The 16,085-nt window shown below is 41.2% G+C and overlaps 1 protein-coding gene and 1 long non-coding RNA gene across 2 annotated transcripts in view; both read left to right on the top strand.

Moving 5' to 3' along the window:
- The first annotated feature begins 4,337 nt into the window (after nucleotides 1-4,337).
- On the top strand, nucleotides 4,338-6,187 carry LOC115559460 (uncharacterized). Its single transcript, XR_003979580.1, has 3 exons — nucleotides 4,338-4,623; nucleotides 5,434-5,530; nucleotides 6,080-6,187. It is a non-coding gene; the product is annotated as an uncharacterized LOC115559460 (long non-coding RNA).
- Nucleotides 6,188-10,537: 4,350 nt separating this feature from the next.
- LOC115559437 (NLR family CARD domain-containing protein 3-like) overlaps nucleotides 10,538-16,085 on the top strand; it is a 33,280-nt gene continuing 27,732 nt past the window's right edge. Inside the window, exons 1-5 of the mRNA XM_030378186.1 lie at nucleotides 10,538-10,674; nucleotides 11,589-11,606; nucleotides 11,678-13,447; nucleotides 13,808-13,981; nucleotides 14,378-14,551. Of these exons, the coding sequence (XP_030234046.1) occupies nucleotides 10,637-10,674; nucleotides 11,589-11,606; nucleotides 11,678-13,447; nucleotides 13,808-13,981; nucleotides 14,378-14,551 (2,174 nt within the window). The 5' untranslated portion in view covers nucleotides 10,538-10,636. The remainder of the gene's footprint in view (nucleotides 10,675-11,588; nucleotides 11,607-11,677; nucleotides 13,448-13,807; nucleotides 13,982-14,377; nucleotides 14,552-16,085) is intronic.

The following is a 16,085-nucleotide window of genomic DNA, read 5'->3' as shown; positions in this document are numbered from 1 at the left end:
TGGGGTTTACGGCGTATGAATAGACTGCGTCAGGTTCTCCGACGTCTCTCCCTCTTCCACAAAAGGTAAAGACATGCAATGGTAGTTATCTCGGACGGAATTTGGCAGTAATGGTGGAAAAAGTAACAGACCGGGGAACATAGAACCCTTTTTTTGAGAAAGGGTCCTATGTTCCCCGGTCACATACATATCGGGGAACATAGGACCCTTTTTTGGAAAAGCGGGGAACATAGGACCCTTTTTTAAAAAAAGGGTCCTATGTTCAGTCTCATACAAAGAGGGGAACATAGGACCCAGGGAACATAGGACCCGGGGAACATAGACACGCTCCCCAGGGAGCTAGGCGTTAGCATGGAGGTGGTCACAAGTGGGGAGGTGGACGTTAGCGGTTGTGTGTTTTTTTCACCAAAAAGCCAACGATTGTATTGGCGATAAGTGTGTGACCCACCCACTTTACAAACCACCGAGCCATCAGCAAGTTCTGGATGATTATTCGCTTAATCACAAGTGAATAATAATACTCAGCGTCATTAATACAGCCGATCCGTCTGCCCAGGTTAACTCGATTTAGTGGCCCCATGAACCGATGTGAAGCTCAACATGGGAATAATGTTTTCTGTTTAAATGCAACATGCTGCTCTCTTTGTGAACATGGGAATAATGTTTCCCTGTTTAAAGAATACATGCTGCTCTCTCTTTGTTACCATCTAAATATTGTTTCCCTGTCCAAAGACAACATGCTGCTCTCTCTTGGTTAACATGTGAATAAGGTTTCTCTGTCTAATGACAACATGCTGCTCTCTCTTTGTCTCCCCAGTGTGGAGCACACTGGAGAGTGGAGGCTGAAACCAGCTCTAAAGAAGTGTAAGTGTCTGTTTGTTTAGTTTGATTCATCACAACACACACTAACTATTCCAAAGTCCATCCACACAGCATGTGTTGTTGGTTCAGTCAAATCATCCTGACATCGGTTTCATTAAACGGTTGATATATTAATCTATGTTCTAGAATAATCTTTGTTTCGGTTTTGTTAGATATTTGCTTTCTAGTGAATGTTACGCAGCATGAAGAAATATTGACCGTGAGTAGCCAGACGTACGAGGGATAAAGCGTTTTATATATCTGGATTGTTTCAGGCAGATGAAAACACAATGATATCCGTGATGATGAATTCAGTTTGACCCCCCCAACCCCCCACCCCCCCCTCTTGGCGTACCTGGAGTCAGTCCCTGATGGTGTCTTGATCTCCCCTCAGATGCCTGTGAACTCACACTGGACCCAAACACAGTCCACGAACGACTCTGTCTGTCTGAGGACAACAGAAAGATGATGGTGGTTGATGAGCTGCAAGCGTATCCTGATCACCCAGAGAGATTTGACCACTGGCTCCAGGTGTTGTGTCGAGAGGGTCTGACTGGTCGCTGTTACTGGGAGATAGAGAGGGAAGGAGGTGTTGCTATAGGAGTGACATACAGAGGAATCGCAAGGAGAGGAAAGGTTAATGATAGCCTGATTGGAAGGAACAACAAGTCCTGGAGTCTTCGTTGTCATGATGATCGTTACTCTGCCTGGCACAACAATATAAAAACATCCATACGTCTCCCCCCCCCTCACTCCAACAGAGTAGGAGTGTATCTGGACCGGCCTGCTGGCACTCTGTCCTTCTACAGAGTGTCCCCAGGTGGAGGAGGGTCCTCAGACACACTGACACACATCCACACCTTCCAGTGCACCTTCACCCAGGAGGACCTCCTCCCTGGGTTTGGACTTTTGAGATCTGGTTCCTCAGTGTCTCTGTGTCAGTTTTAGGCACACACACACATACACACACACACACACACACACACACACACACACACACACACACACACACACACACACACACACACACTCACTCACTCACTCACTCACTCACTCACTCACTCACTCACTCACTCACTCACTCACTCACTCACTCACTCACTCACTCACTCACTCACAGTTCTGAATGTTTTTTTGTTAATTACACACAATAAGGGATTTATTATCCTCATTGTCATATATTGTGGCGAGCAGCATAGAAAGAACGGGAGCCCAGGTTAAGCAGTGATGCGACTCTCGCACACACTGCATACACGCATACACTGCACGACTACGAGAGTTGCCTTTAATGAACACACACACACATAACACAGAAACACACTCAACCTAACCAATAAACATAAACGGTGACTGTGTCGTGAACCTTTCAACAAAATTTACACAAACTCAAAACAATTACACTGCCTTCTAGGTCTACCCCAACCCTTTAACTCCACTCAATGTCTCTGCACAAAGGACCTAGGAGGGCGCCAAAGGTCCAGCTTGCGTGATTGTCCAAACCCCCAAGGATCCCTTGCGGCACACTGAACATGGCGACCACGCCCAGGGTCGTTACAATAATTAATGAATAACGTTTGTATGGTATGTGACTATTGTCATCGATTGAAATTGACAAGGAACCCGATTGTCATCGGGTTCCTTTCTTGTAGTTATTTAAACAGAAATAAAGTTGGTGCTATAACCAAGTATGGCCATGAGATGGTAGTGGTTCTCATTCACAAAATTCAGAATTCTGTATTGTGAACCCTTTTGAAATGGAAACTATCGATTGTTAAACTATTATGTATGATCAAGACTGGAAGGAAATAAATGAAACAATGAAATGAATGAAATGCATAACATAAATAATGTAAAAAAAAAAAAAAGCATAGATACAGAAATTTAAGATGTTCATTCTGTCGTCTCCTGGTCCTTTAGAAGTCAGTTTTGAAATCATCTTCATGGTAGCTTACTTTACAGGGGTCTCAGTGACTAAACACAACGCAGTGTGAGGCTGAATCCAAGATGGAGACATTTACTAGATGGAGACGCTCACTCTTTAAACTGTCACTTTCTCTTCGTATTCAGAAGGATCTATCATAACGTTACTGGTTTTCAGTAGTAGTTTTTTTTTTTTTTGTAGTTTTCATGTTAGTTTACTTGGAGTAAACTAACATGAAATAGCTTTATGTTAATTGTGGGACATCTAATAAAGTACCTAATAACAGACGTCTAGGTGTGTTATTAATATACATCAGGCCAGGAGAAGAGCCCAGATACTAGCTCATGGTTGAGCCAACTTCAGTTTACTAGCTAGAGTAGCTAACAGTAGTTCTCTCTAACGTCTCTTGTGAATGTGATGTTTATATATTTGTGTTTCACTGTTCGTTGTTGAATTGTCTCTCCACTCCCACATCTTGGATGTTGTTGTTTCACTCTTAAAAACACAACTGCGTCATTTTGGATCCTTCTTGTGCGGCAGCCATCTTAGGTTGTAGTTTTTCGTAGCCACCTAGAGGGTGTACATCCTTCAAGGACACGCCCTCTTGTGATGACCCCGTCTCAAAACATCTACAAAACATCTTGTAGGAGTGAGGATCTGTGACATCACAAGAGGGCGTGTCTTTGGCACCTCTTGATGCCAACAAAACCATTCCTAACAAGAGAAGATATGTGTTATGTAAATGAGTTTGGTTGCCAGTGACGAGAAAGCCTCACCAGGAAATAGCTTCTGCTGGAACCGCCCTAATGATCAACTGCATGGACACCATGATGAGACACATATTCATCAGGGAGAAACCGACTCCACCCTTAAGATACAGACGAGCAAATTTGAATTAGAGTGGAAAACATCGACTTGCAACCCTTTTGGACTATTGATTACATTATTTAATACATTTAGTTATCATAATAATAATTATGATAATTTAACATCATCATACATTCAATTATGACGTATATCTTTTATGTTTTTTAATTTCTTTCTCTTAATATTGAACTGAAACAGTGAAGAAGCTGAGATCTAAATCGGTATAAACCTGTAATGTTTTAATCTGTGTTTGAAATGCTTTTAATGAAAAAAGTGATGGTCAGCTCACGTCTCGCTGTATTTGAGCTTTAACAGAGTGATGTTATGAATGGAGGCGCGGCCGCTACAGGTTTGGTATGAGGAAGAAAACGTGTGGTAAGGATTTGATCTTTGTGAGATTGTACCGATCACCTGAAACACAGGAGTGGCCTTCTCTAGGTCATGTTTCTATTCTCTACATTATCTACATTTCTCTCTTTATGGAAATCATGGGAATCCTTTACATTAAGGGTGTATTGATTATCATTAATTAACAATAGTTCATGCTAACCAAGGTATTAACTAAGGTATAAATGTTTATATCATCAATAGGGTTAGGGTTCAAAAGGGTAAACCCAAACCCTAACACACTAACCCTAACCCCATGCTAATGCTATATAATAATGGTTAGAACTGCATTTACTAATGTTAATTAATAGTAACTATACCATTAGTTAAATATTAGTAATATGTTAGTTAATGCTAATAACTGCATTCACTACCATACATTAAATAACCATTACTTAAAATTACAGAGTAATAAAGTAGTTATTCTTTATCACTGAGTGAAGTCGCGGAAAACAGCAGCCTTTAACAGGAGTTTATACTAGGAGGGGGAACTGGAACAACTGGTTGGTTCACAATATCATACTTGCCTTGTTGTTGTGTCGGACGGTTTGGTGCTGAGCTCTTCATCACAGCAGGGAGAAGACAAGGTACTGTAGTCAACACGCTCTGTCACATCATAATTCATAGGTTTATTAGGAGTTATATTTGTGAAAACGTATGAGGATGAAAATGTTGTTGCTTTTTAATTTGTAGCCACTTGACAATCCTCGTATTTTGTATGTTTGTCAATGTTTAGTGTCATTGAAATGTATTTATTGTTCGTCTAACTGTTCATCAATTTATGATTAGAATGTTATATTATCATTAGCATTGTTATTCTTTCTACTTAGAATAGTGTGATAATTATGATTATCTTATTATTGTATTATTTCTTATTATTACTTTTATAATGTTTAGTAATAATAATCATAATCAGTATTATTGTTAAATTATTATGTATGTTAGTATGTAAGTATGTAGTAATAAGTATTATTGTGATTAAAATGGTCATTATAATTGTATTACTCTCATTATTGTCATTATTGTCATTGTGAGTGAGGAAGAGGGCCATATCTGGGGATCTGATTGTGATCTCAACATCATGAGGAAGTCGGTTTAAGGTCATCAGTCAGACTGGTTCAACAGGACAGAAAACCTCAGAGGATGATTTCCTCATAGTGAGCGTATCTGTCTTCTGGTTCCCCTGCAGACGCACTTAAAACCCTGAGACATTCTGTGTCAGTGATAAAGTTATCAGTGGTTTGTAAACACTGGGCAGCGCTCCACGTCTTTCCCCTCGTTGAGACTGAGAGCAGCGATGAACAGCAATGACCGGCAATAAGCAGGTTCCATAAAAGCAGGGAATAACCGAACGCTGAATGACCAGAGAAATAATATGTAGTTCTCTTTGTATCCAGGTCTCCAGTCTACTATGGATGAGGAGAGAGAGGAGGGGGGTCCTACCTCTAAAACCACTCTTTCTGGGGAGCATGGCCACCAGAGCAAAGCTAAGAGGTAAGAAGAGGATCTCGCACTGTCTGTGAATGTTGTCCATCTCAGAGCTCAGCAGGGAAACATAATAACACCATCACTGAGAACTCTGAACAACACTGATCAAGTTTAAAACCCTAAATTATGTATACTGGAGCCGTCCAAGCTGAATAGAGCAGGTTGTTAAATAGCCTGAATGTTGAGGTTCAACCAGAACATTGGTACATTAGGTCAAATCTTCTGGGAGAGAATTATGTTCAAATGTTCTCGAAGGCTGTTTCTAGCCTTCACAGCTTTCAATATGACCTTCTATGCTCTATAGTGCTATTATTGGATCATTATAATGCAATAACTTACTCTGGCCACAAGCTTTTCTTTCTTTCTTTCTTTTCATATTTTCCGTTGTTCAAATGTCTTAAAATCGTTCATGTTTTATGTATTGACTATTGTTTGCTGTCATTGGGTGCCTGCTTGAGAGCTTATTTTGTTTGAAGATGCCAATCACACTCAAAGTCCTCTGATTATTTATGTCTGTTGAAAAACAATGAAACATTTCATTCCCAGAAACGAAAGAGTCCAGCAGCAGACAGCAGACTACCCTGGACCCAGCCTTGTCTCCATGAAGAGTGACAGCTCTACGACACAACCAATTAGGTTTAAAGATGGGAATCAGACTACTGAACAAGAGTAAGGATCTGTAAGATTATAAAAAAATCATAGTATACCTCCATTCGTAGGCAGGGGTCTGGGAAAACTCATTCAGAAAGCATAGAAGAAAAAGGTATAACAAAGCTAAGGAACTAATTTGAAGGACAAACATTGAAATCTTTCACTATACTTAGCAAACATTTCACCTGCCCTTCATTCCACTTTGGAAATCCCTCCAAATGAGACCTGTTCTAACGCAGACGTTCTGCTCACGCAGTTGGCCAGCTGAGGCCACAGTGTTTAAACCAACCACTATTTAAACCAACACATATGGACCTGGAAACAAACATCCAAATACTAGACATTACTATTGAAATATTCAGGTTCTCAGGTGGTCATGTTGGGATGTAGACTAAAGTCAGGGAGTGGAGGACTGGGTCTTCAGCCCAGTCTCTACATGGAACACTTCCTGAGGCCAGCTGGCCGCCTGAGAACCGTCCTCTTCTAGACCGCTCCAAGGAGGGGAGAGTAGAACTTATTTACAGATGAACACACAGCTAGAAGGATGATTAGAACTCATGAATCCATTATATCCAGCGTTTAACTTTAAAATACGACTACTTTATGCCCTAAACTACTTTTAATGTATCTTTACAATGTAATGACTTGAAAAACAATAAAACATTTGAATCTAAAATTATCTAGAAGAGTCCAGCAGGAGAGAGCAGACCCCCTTGAACCCAGCGGTGTCTCCATGAAGAGCGACTCGTCTATGGAACAACCTCCTAGGCTTGGAGATGGAAATCAGCCTACTGAGCCAAGGTAAGGATCAGTCAGATTATTAAATACATCAGTAAGACATCCTAGAGTCCTGAATCACCGATGGTCGTTGTTGTTTATCTAGAAGAGAAATACTTAGTTTACATACAGCTTTAAGAAAGGTTGGATTCAGCCCAACATTTATTAACCCAGTGGCTCACAAACTGTATGATCTCTTCTCCTTGGACTTGAAAAAGGTCTTTAACAAGGAGATCCGTTGTCAGCTTTTCTTGTTAAGATCGCTTGCTGTAGCTTTATGTTGGGATCACAATGTAGCAGGTTTTAAAGTGAGCGATACGTGTAAACCCTAAAATACCTCCGTTAACAGGCAGGGTTCTGGTTAAAACATAAACTACCTCCCTTCACAGGCAGGGGTCTGGGAAAACGACCAGTCATTAAGAAAGCATAGAATAAAAAGGTATTACAAAGCTAAGGAACTCATTTGAAGGACAAACATTAAAATCTTTCACTTTACTTAGCAAACATTTCGTGTGCCCTTTATTCCACTTTGAACATCCCTCCAACTGACGCCTGTTTTAACGCAGACGTTCTGCTTACTCAGTAGGCCAGCTGAGGCCAGTGTTCCACTATTTAAACCAACACATATGGACCTGGACACAAACATCCAAATACTAGATATTACTATTCAAATATTCAGGTTCTCAGGTGGTCAGGTGGAGAAGGATGATTAGAACTCATGAATCCATTATATCCAGCGTTTAACTTTGAAATACGACTACTTTATGCCCTAAACTACTTTTAATGAATGTGTACAATGTAATGACTTGAAAAACAATAAAACATTTGAATCTAAAATTATCTAGAAGAGACCAGCAGGAGAGAGCAGACCCCCCTGAACCCAGCGGTGTCTCCATGAGGAGTGACTGGTCTATGGAACAACCTGCTCGGTTCGGAGACGGAAATCAGCCTACTGAGACAAGGTAAGGATCTGTCAGATTATTAAATACATCAGCCAGACATCCTAGAGTCCTGAATCACAGATGGTTGTTGTTGTTTATCTAGAAGAGAAATGCTTAGTTTATGTACGGCTTTAAAAAAGGTTGGATTCAGCCCAACATTTATTAACCCAGTGGCTCACAAACTGTATGATCTCTTCTCCTTGGACTTGAAAAAGCTCTTTAACAAGGAGATCCGTTGTCAGCTTTTCTTGTTAAGATCGCTTGCTGTAGCTTTATGTTGGGATCACAATGTAGCAGGTTTTAAAGTGAGCGATACGTGTAAACCCTAAAATACCTCCGTTAACAGGCAGGGTTCTGGTTAAAACATAAACTACCTCCGTTCACAGGCAGGGGTCTGGGAAAACGACCAGTCATTAAGAAAGCATAGAATAAAAAGGTATTACAAAGCTAAGGAACTCATTTGAAGGACAAACATTAAAATCTTTCACTTTACTTAGCAAACATTTCGTGTGCCCTTTATTCCACTTTGAACATCCCTCCAACTGACGCCTGTTTTAACGCAGACGTTCTGCTTACTCAGTAGGCCAGCTGAGGCCAGTGTTCCACTATTTAAACCAACACATATGGACCTGGACACAAACATCCAAATACTAGATATTACTATTCAAATATTCAGGTTCTCAGGTGGTCATGTTGGGAAGCAAACTAAAGTCAGGGGGTGGAGGGCTGGGTCTTCAGCCCAGCCTCTACATGGAACACTTCCTTAGGCCAGCTGGCCGCCTGAGAACCTTCCTCTTCTAGACCGCTCCAAGGAGGGGAGAGTAGAACCTATTTACAGATGAACAAACAGTGAGAAGGATGATTAGAACTCATGAATCCATTATATCCAGCGTTTAACTTTGAAATACGACTACTTTATGCCCTAAACTACTTTTAATGAATGTGTACAATGTAATGACTTGAAAAACAATAAAACATTTGAATCTAAAATTATCTAGAAGAGACCAGCAGGAGAGAGCAGACCCCCCTGAACCCAGCGGTGTCTCCATGAGGAGTGACTGGTCTATGGAACAACCTGCTCGGTTCGGAGACGGAAATCAGCCTACTGAGACAAGGTAAGGATCTGTCAGATTATTAAATACATCAGCCAGACATCCTAGAGTCCTGAATCACAGATGGTTGTTGTTGTTTATCTAGAAGAGAAATGCTTAGTTTATGTACGGCTTTAAAAAAGGTTGGATTCAGCCCAACATTTATTAACCCAGTGGCTCACAAACTGTACGATCTCTTCTCCTTTGACATCAAGAAGGTCTTAAATAAGGAGAGCCGTTATCAGCCTTTCTTGTTAAGATCGCTAGCTGTAGCTTTCTGTAGGGATCACAATGTAGCAGGTTTTAAAGCGAGCGATACGGTTAAACCCTAAAATACCTCCATTCACATGCAGGGTTCTGGTTAAACCCTAAACTACCTCCATTCACAGCCAGGGTTATGGTTAAACCCTAAACTACCTCCAGTCACAGGCAGGGGTCTAGAAAAACTACTATTCATTCAGAAAGCCATTCGAAGAGGGCTGGGTCTGCAGCCCAGCCTCTACATGGAACACTTCCTTAGGCCAGCTGGCCGCCTGAGAACCTTCCTCTTCTAGACCGCTCCATGGAGGGGAGAGTAGAACCGATTTACATATGAACACAAAGCGAGAAGGACGTTTCCATCTCATGAATCCATTATGTCCAGTGTTTAACTTTAAAATATGACTACTTTATGCCCTAAACTACTTTTATTGCATGTATACAAATGTAATAACTTGAAAAGCAATAAAACATTTGAATCTAAAATTATCTAGAAGAGACCAGCAGGAGAGAGCAGACCCCCCTGGACCCAGCGGTGTCTCCATGAAGAGTGACTGGTCTATGGAACAACCTGCTCGGTTCGGAGACGGAAATCAGCCTACTGAGACAAGGTAAGGATCTGTCAGGTTATTATATACATAAGCCAGACATCCTAGAGTCCTGAATCACAGATGGTTGTTGTTGTTTATCTAGAAGAGAAATGCTTAGTTTATGTACGGCTTTAAAAAAGGTTGGATTCAGCCCAACATCTATTGACCCAGTGGCTCACAGACTGTATAATATCTTCTCCTTTGACATCAATAAGGTCTTAAATAAGGAGATCCTAAAAGAGTCCAGCAGGAGAGAGCAGACTCCTCTGGACCAATCTGGGTCATCTCTCTATACTTCAAATCCAATAGTCCGAGCAGGGTTTATAGTGATGTTCATGCTCTTTGTGTGTTTGTGTGTGTCATCTGCATCTGCAGAAAACAGGGGAGGTCGAAGGTTATCGATGGTTCATCTGTACAGCAGCAGCTTAAAGAGTTGAAGGTGTGTAAATGTGTAAAAACACTGAGTTCAGTTATGAATGACATGTGAACAACATCTCTCCTGGAGCTAACAGTTTCCAGGCTTCCCTCTTCCGACCGGCAGGACGTGAATCCTGGACAGATGGTTCTGATGTCCTCAGTTAGTGCAAAGTAAAGTTCTCATCGATGTTTGTTCTGTTCCAGCGGATCACGGAGAACGCACACGCTTTTCTAGACAAGGAGGTGAAGAAGCTCTGGAGGGTTATCTTTCCAGATTACTCACAATGCTCAGAGAGTCAGAGGGAGAAGGAGGAGGTGGTGGATGGTGAGGAAGAGGAGCAGAGGAGGCGCGCCACAGAGGGAGTGCTGGACATCACACTGCTCTGCATGAAGCAGTTGAAACAGGAGGAGCTGGCCGACACATTGTGGAGCAGTAAGATACTCTTATTTTGAAAACAGAGAAGTAAGTACGGATGCGTAATGCATTCACTTGAGAAGATAAATTCTGCTAAATATTCTGTTAAATAAAGAGTTAACTCTCAGAATTCTGAGATAAGTTTTCATTGCAAATAATTATTCTGCTCCATTTTACAGAGTAACGAGATACCTCAAAGTCACAAGAGAAGCTCTTATTATTAGGAACTATTTAATAGAGATCATTGGTTTATGTTTGAGACGTTCGGGAGATACTCGTGTCTTTAAGTAACATTGCTGGCATTGTTTGTCGACTTTGCGCAGGCACCTCAGGACTTTGGGGTTGTTCAACGGAAAGCCTGCTCTGATGTGATCAGCTTGATCAACGCAGTGTGTGTGGAGGGTGAGCTCCGTCTGAGCAGCGGAGTGAGAGTGAGGATTAGGCTTCCCGCACACCTATAGTATAACACTACGATGTGGGGCGGATTTCATATACAACATAACTTATAGTAACGCTCATAACAGTAACACAATAATAGTACTAAAATAGTATAATAAAGTTGGCATGGGCTGTAACCATGGGGATAACACGCCCCCCCCTCTTTCCCAAAAGGATCAGCCCAAAACGCAGATTTTCATGGATTTTGAGGTGTCTCGTTAATTCAGAAAAACAGAGCAGACTTTATTTTCTGAAGTGAATGCATAACGCTTACCTAAGTAAGAGACTGTTATTATGAAAACCAATTGGGAAGAAATTTCTAATTTTGAAAAAGGATAGGGACGTTACTTTTTGTTGAAACAGAACAGAAAGATACTCTTACTTTAAAAACAGATCAGGAAGATACTCTTACTTTGAAAACAGAATAGGGAGATACCCTTATTTTGGAAACAGATTTTGAATATGCGCTTTTTCGAAACAGAGCAGTAGAGGAAAGTTATTTTTAAAAAAAAACAGTAATATTTGAATTTATACTTTCTTTTGTTTTCTAATTCAGAAACTGTTGCTGCTGGGTGCCAACATAAAATCAAATCTTATCTGAAGGAGAAGACCCAGTGTATGTTTGAGGGAATCGCTAAAGCAGGAGAGTCAAGACCTCTGAATGAAATCTACACAGAGATCTACATCACAGAGAGAGGCAGTGGAGAGGTCAACAAGGAACATGAGGTCAGACTGATTGAAACAGCTTCCAGGAAACCAGCAAAGGAGGAAATACCACTTAAATGTCAAGACATCTTTAAACCGATATCTGGAAAAGATAAACCAATTAGGACAATAATGACAACTGGAGTGGCCGGCATTGGTAAAACCGTCTTATCAAACAAGTTCACTCTGGACTGGGCTGAAGGCAAAACCAACCACGACATAGATTTCACATTTCCCTTCACTTTCAGAGAGCTGAATTTACTGAAAGATAAAAAGTTTAGCTTGGTGGAACTTCTTCATCACTTCTTTATTGAAACCAAAGCAGCAGGAATCTGCAGATACGATCGGTTCAAAGTTGTCTTCATCTTGGATGGTCTGGATGAGTGTCGACTTCCTCTGGACTTCCAGAACAACCAGAACTGGACTGATGTCACAAAGTCCACCTCGGTTGACGTGCTGCTGACAAACCTCATCATGGGCAACCTGCTTCCCTTCGCTCGCATCTGGATAACAACACGCCCTGCAGCAGCCAATCAGATCCCTGTTGAGTGTGTTAACATGGTGACAGAGGTGAGAGGGTTCACCGACCCACAGAAGGAGGAGTACTTCAGGAAGAGATTCAGAGACGAGAAGCTGGCCAGAAAAATCATATCCCATGTCAAGACATCACGAAGCCTCTACATCATGTGTCACATCCCACTCTTCTGTTGGATCACTGCTACAGTTCTGGAGGACTTCTTCCAAACATCCAAGAGAGGAGAAGAGGTTCCCAAGACTATGACTCAGATGTACATCCTCTTCCTGAGGGTCCAGTCCATACAGGGGGGCAAGAAATATCAGAGGAGAGTTGAAACAGATTCACACTGGAGTTCAGACAGCAGGAAGATCATCGTTTCTCTGGGAAAACTGGCTTTTGACCAGCTTAAGAAAGGCCACCTGATCTTCTACGAGGCCGACCTGGCAGAGTGTGGCATCAATATCAGAGCAGCCTCAGAGTACTCAGGAGTGTTTACCCAGATCTTTAAAGAGGAGTGTGGGCTTTACCAGGACAGGGTGTTCTGCTTTGTCCATCTGAGCATCCAGGAGTTTCTGGCAGCCATTTATGTCTTCCGGTCCTTCATCAAAGATGGTGTCAATCAGCTCTCAGAAGAAATGCATACCCCCAGGGAAGATGGGGGTATGCTCCTCCTGTACCAGAGTGCTGTGGACAAGGCCTTACAGAGTGAGAACGGACACCTTGACTTGTTCCTCCGCTTCCTCCTGGGCCTCTCTCTTGAGACCAATCAGAATCTCCTACAAGGTCTACTGGGACAGACAGGAAGCAGCTCACAGACCAATCAGTATACAGTTTCTTACATCAAGATGAAGATAAGTCGAGATCTTGCTCCAGAGAGAAGCATCAATCTGTTCCACTGTCTGAATGAGCTGAACGACCGTTCTCTAGTGGAGGAGATCCAACAGTCCCTGACATCAGGAAGTCTCTCCAGCGAATCTCTTTCCCCTGCTCAGTTGTCAGCTGTGGTCTTCATCTTACTGACATCAGAAGAGGAGCTGGACATGTTTGACCTGAAGAAATACTCTGCTTCAGAGGAGGGTTTTCTGAGGCTGCTGCCAGTCGTCAAAGCCTCCAAAACATCTCTGTACGTTCACTAATAACATTTATTACAACACACAAAACAATATACATATTGATGCAATATAAATGTAATAATGATATACACCAAACATCTTGCAAAACATCTTGTCCATACATCACACATATGAAGATGAAGAATAACATAATAACAATGAATAAAATAATTGTATAAATGGTTACATTTTGTATAATTTGTATATTTTTGATAATCTTAGTAATTAAAGTAATGTGTATTCATTTTTTTTGTTAAAAAGAAATGTAATGTATGAATACAACATTTCCAAACTGACATCTTTTCAACCAACTTCATCTTAAAGTGAAGTTATGCAGAGTTACATGTTCCTGTCTGTCTATTTGTGTGAAGGCTGAATGGCTGTCATCTGTCAGAGAGACACTGTGAAGCTCTGGCCTCAGTTCTCAGCTCCAACTCCTCTAGTCTGAGAGAGCTCGACCTGAGTACCAATGATCTGCAGGATTCAGGAGTGAATCTGCTCTCTGCTGGACTGAGGAGTCCACACTGTACACTGGAAACTCTCAGGTCAGTTTAACTCAATGTGCAAAGTGTTATTCCTTAAGGTTTACCCTCAGCAGACATTTACCGGTAGCTGATCCTTAAAAAGGGAATTGTTGTCTCAAGCCTTAATATAATCACTATATTCATGCCACTAAACATATTATGATCTTTAGTGATAACCAGAATATTACATATGCTTTCTAGCTACTAATGGGTGAAGCTACAAAGTGCTAAAATTCAGAGTTACAAAAGTAGAATAACACTCTTTTTAAAAGTTTTTTTTGGGACACATTTTATGCAAAAATAACATTTATCAGACACATTTCAATTTGAACGTTAGTAAAGCTGACAGTTGTTTCGTCATTGATAAAATATTAAAGATAGTTGATTTATGTATAATAAGAACTTTTATTTGTGAAGGCTGAATGGCTGTAATCTGTCAGTGAGATGCTGTGAGGCTCTGGCCTCAGTTCTCAGCTCCAACTCCTCTAGCCTGAGAGAGCTGGACCTGAGTAACAATGATCTGCAGGATTCAGGAGTGAAGCTGCTCTCTGCTGGACTGAGGAGTCTACACTGTACACTGGAAACTCTCAGGTCAGTTTTACTCAATGTGCAAACAATGAAGCAACATGGTTTGATAAGAGAAGAATTTTAACAGATTCACATTGATGCAAATTAAATTCAAACTGAGATTAATTTGAATAACTAAAAAGAGTTCATCTTTGTTGACATGATAGTAAGGTACAAATCTTGTTTGCATTGTTTTTTTATCTTATAAAGTGTATTTATTATTAAAATGTGCATTTTATAATTTATTATTGATCAGTTGTTGCGGAAAAGTGCTGACCATAGTGTTGACTCATGTCAATGCATTTCAGTTGGGTTTTCCCCTGTTGTGTGTAGGTTGTCTGGCTGCCTGGTCAAACTGGAAGGCTGTTTTTCTCTGGTCTCAGCTCTGAGCTCTAACCCCTCCAACCTGAGAGAGCTGGACCTGAGCTACAATGACCCAGGAGACCTAGGATATATGCTGTTCACTACTATGCTGGAGAATCCTCGCTGGAGACTGGACACTCTCAGGTATGGAGAGGACAGCTCACCACTCAGGGGCAATGTCTCCTACAAGGATTCAACGAGTTGCTAGATGAAGTGGTTTCAAATCGCAGCCGTAACTCATGTTGTGTAGAAAGTGATGATACAGCAGATCAGGATTCAGACCAATTTTATAGAATTATATTTATTGATAGTGATGTATATTTGGCGTATGGAACTAGCTGTCTGGTGAATGATGGTGCCTTAATGTGCTATGGAAATTATGGTAAATACCAAAAGCCAACGTGAAAATTGCATATGAATACCCCCATACGTCGTTATTTCCACTGGAGAGCTTGTAGAATATTTGGCTAGACGAGCTGCTGAGATGAGATAACATTTGACCTTTTTAACATGGCGGGGAGCAACGCAAAAGTAAAGAATATATATGTATAAAATATAGAGCATATTATTCACCGTTTGTATTTTGATAAATCCTCTTCTTGCTGTAGCAGATGAATTAGGCAGTCTAAAATTGTTTTACCCAATTAACAGGTCAGGATCTGTTGGTCCGCCATGTTTCCGTTCACTATGACAACAAAAGACACAACGCACGTAATTTCCAGTTTACAAATGGAAAGGATCATCTTCTCCATAGCAAGTGAAAGCAGCACAAATGTGTTGTTTTAAAACCAAACTTTTGAGTGCGTTTGTTTTTTGATTGGCCGATGTCCGAGTCAGCTGAGCCTACTGTGGTTGGATGATTGGTTAGTGTAGAGCTAGGTGTTAGCGTGGACCTGGGCGATAGCATTGAGATAGGCGTTAGCATGATGCTAGGCGTTAGCGTGGAGCTGGTCATTAGCGGTTGTGGGTTTCCCAGCAAAAAGACAACGATTGTATTGGCACTGAGTGTGACCCACGCAGCTGACCAGGTTATCCGTCTGTCATTAATCAGTTAACAACGTTACGAACCACCGAGCCATCAGCGAGTTCTGGTTGATTATGCGCTCAATCACGAGTGACTAATAATACTCAGCATCATTAATACAGCCGAGCAGTCTGCCCGTTTAGGTTGAGTGTGCAGCTTACTCATTATTTT

This window comes from Gadus morhua, chromosome 15 (assembly GCF_902167405.1).
Source record: "Gadus morhua chromosome 15, gadMor3.0, whole genome shotgun sequence".
In the NCBI taxonomy this organism is placed as follows: Eukaryota; Metazoa; Chordata; class Actinopteri; order Gadiformes; family Gadidae; genus Gadus; species Gadus morhua.
This window is presented reverse-complemented; position numbering and strand designations above follow the sequence as displayed.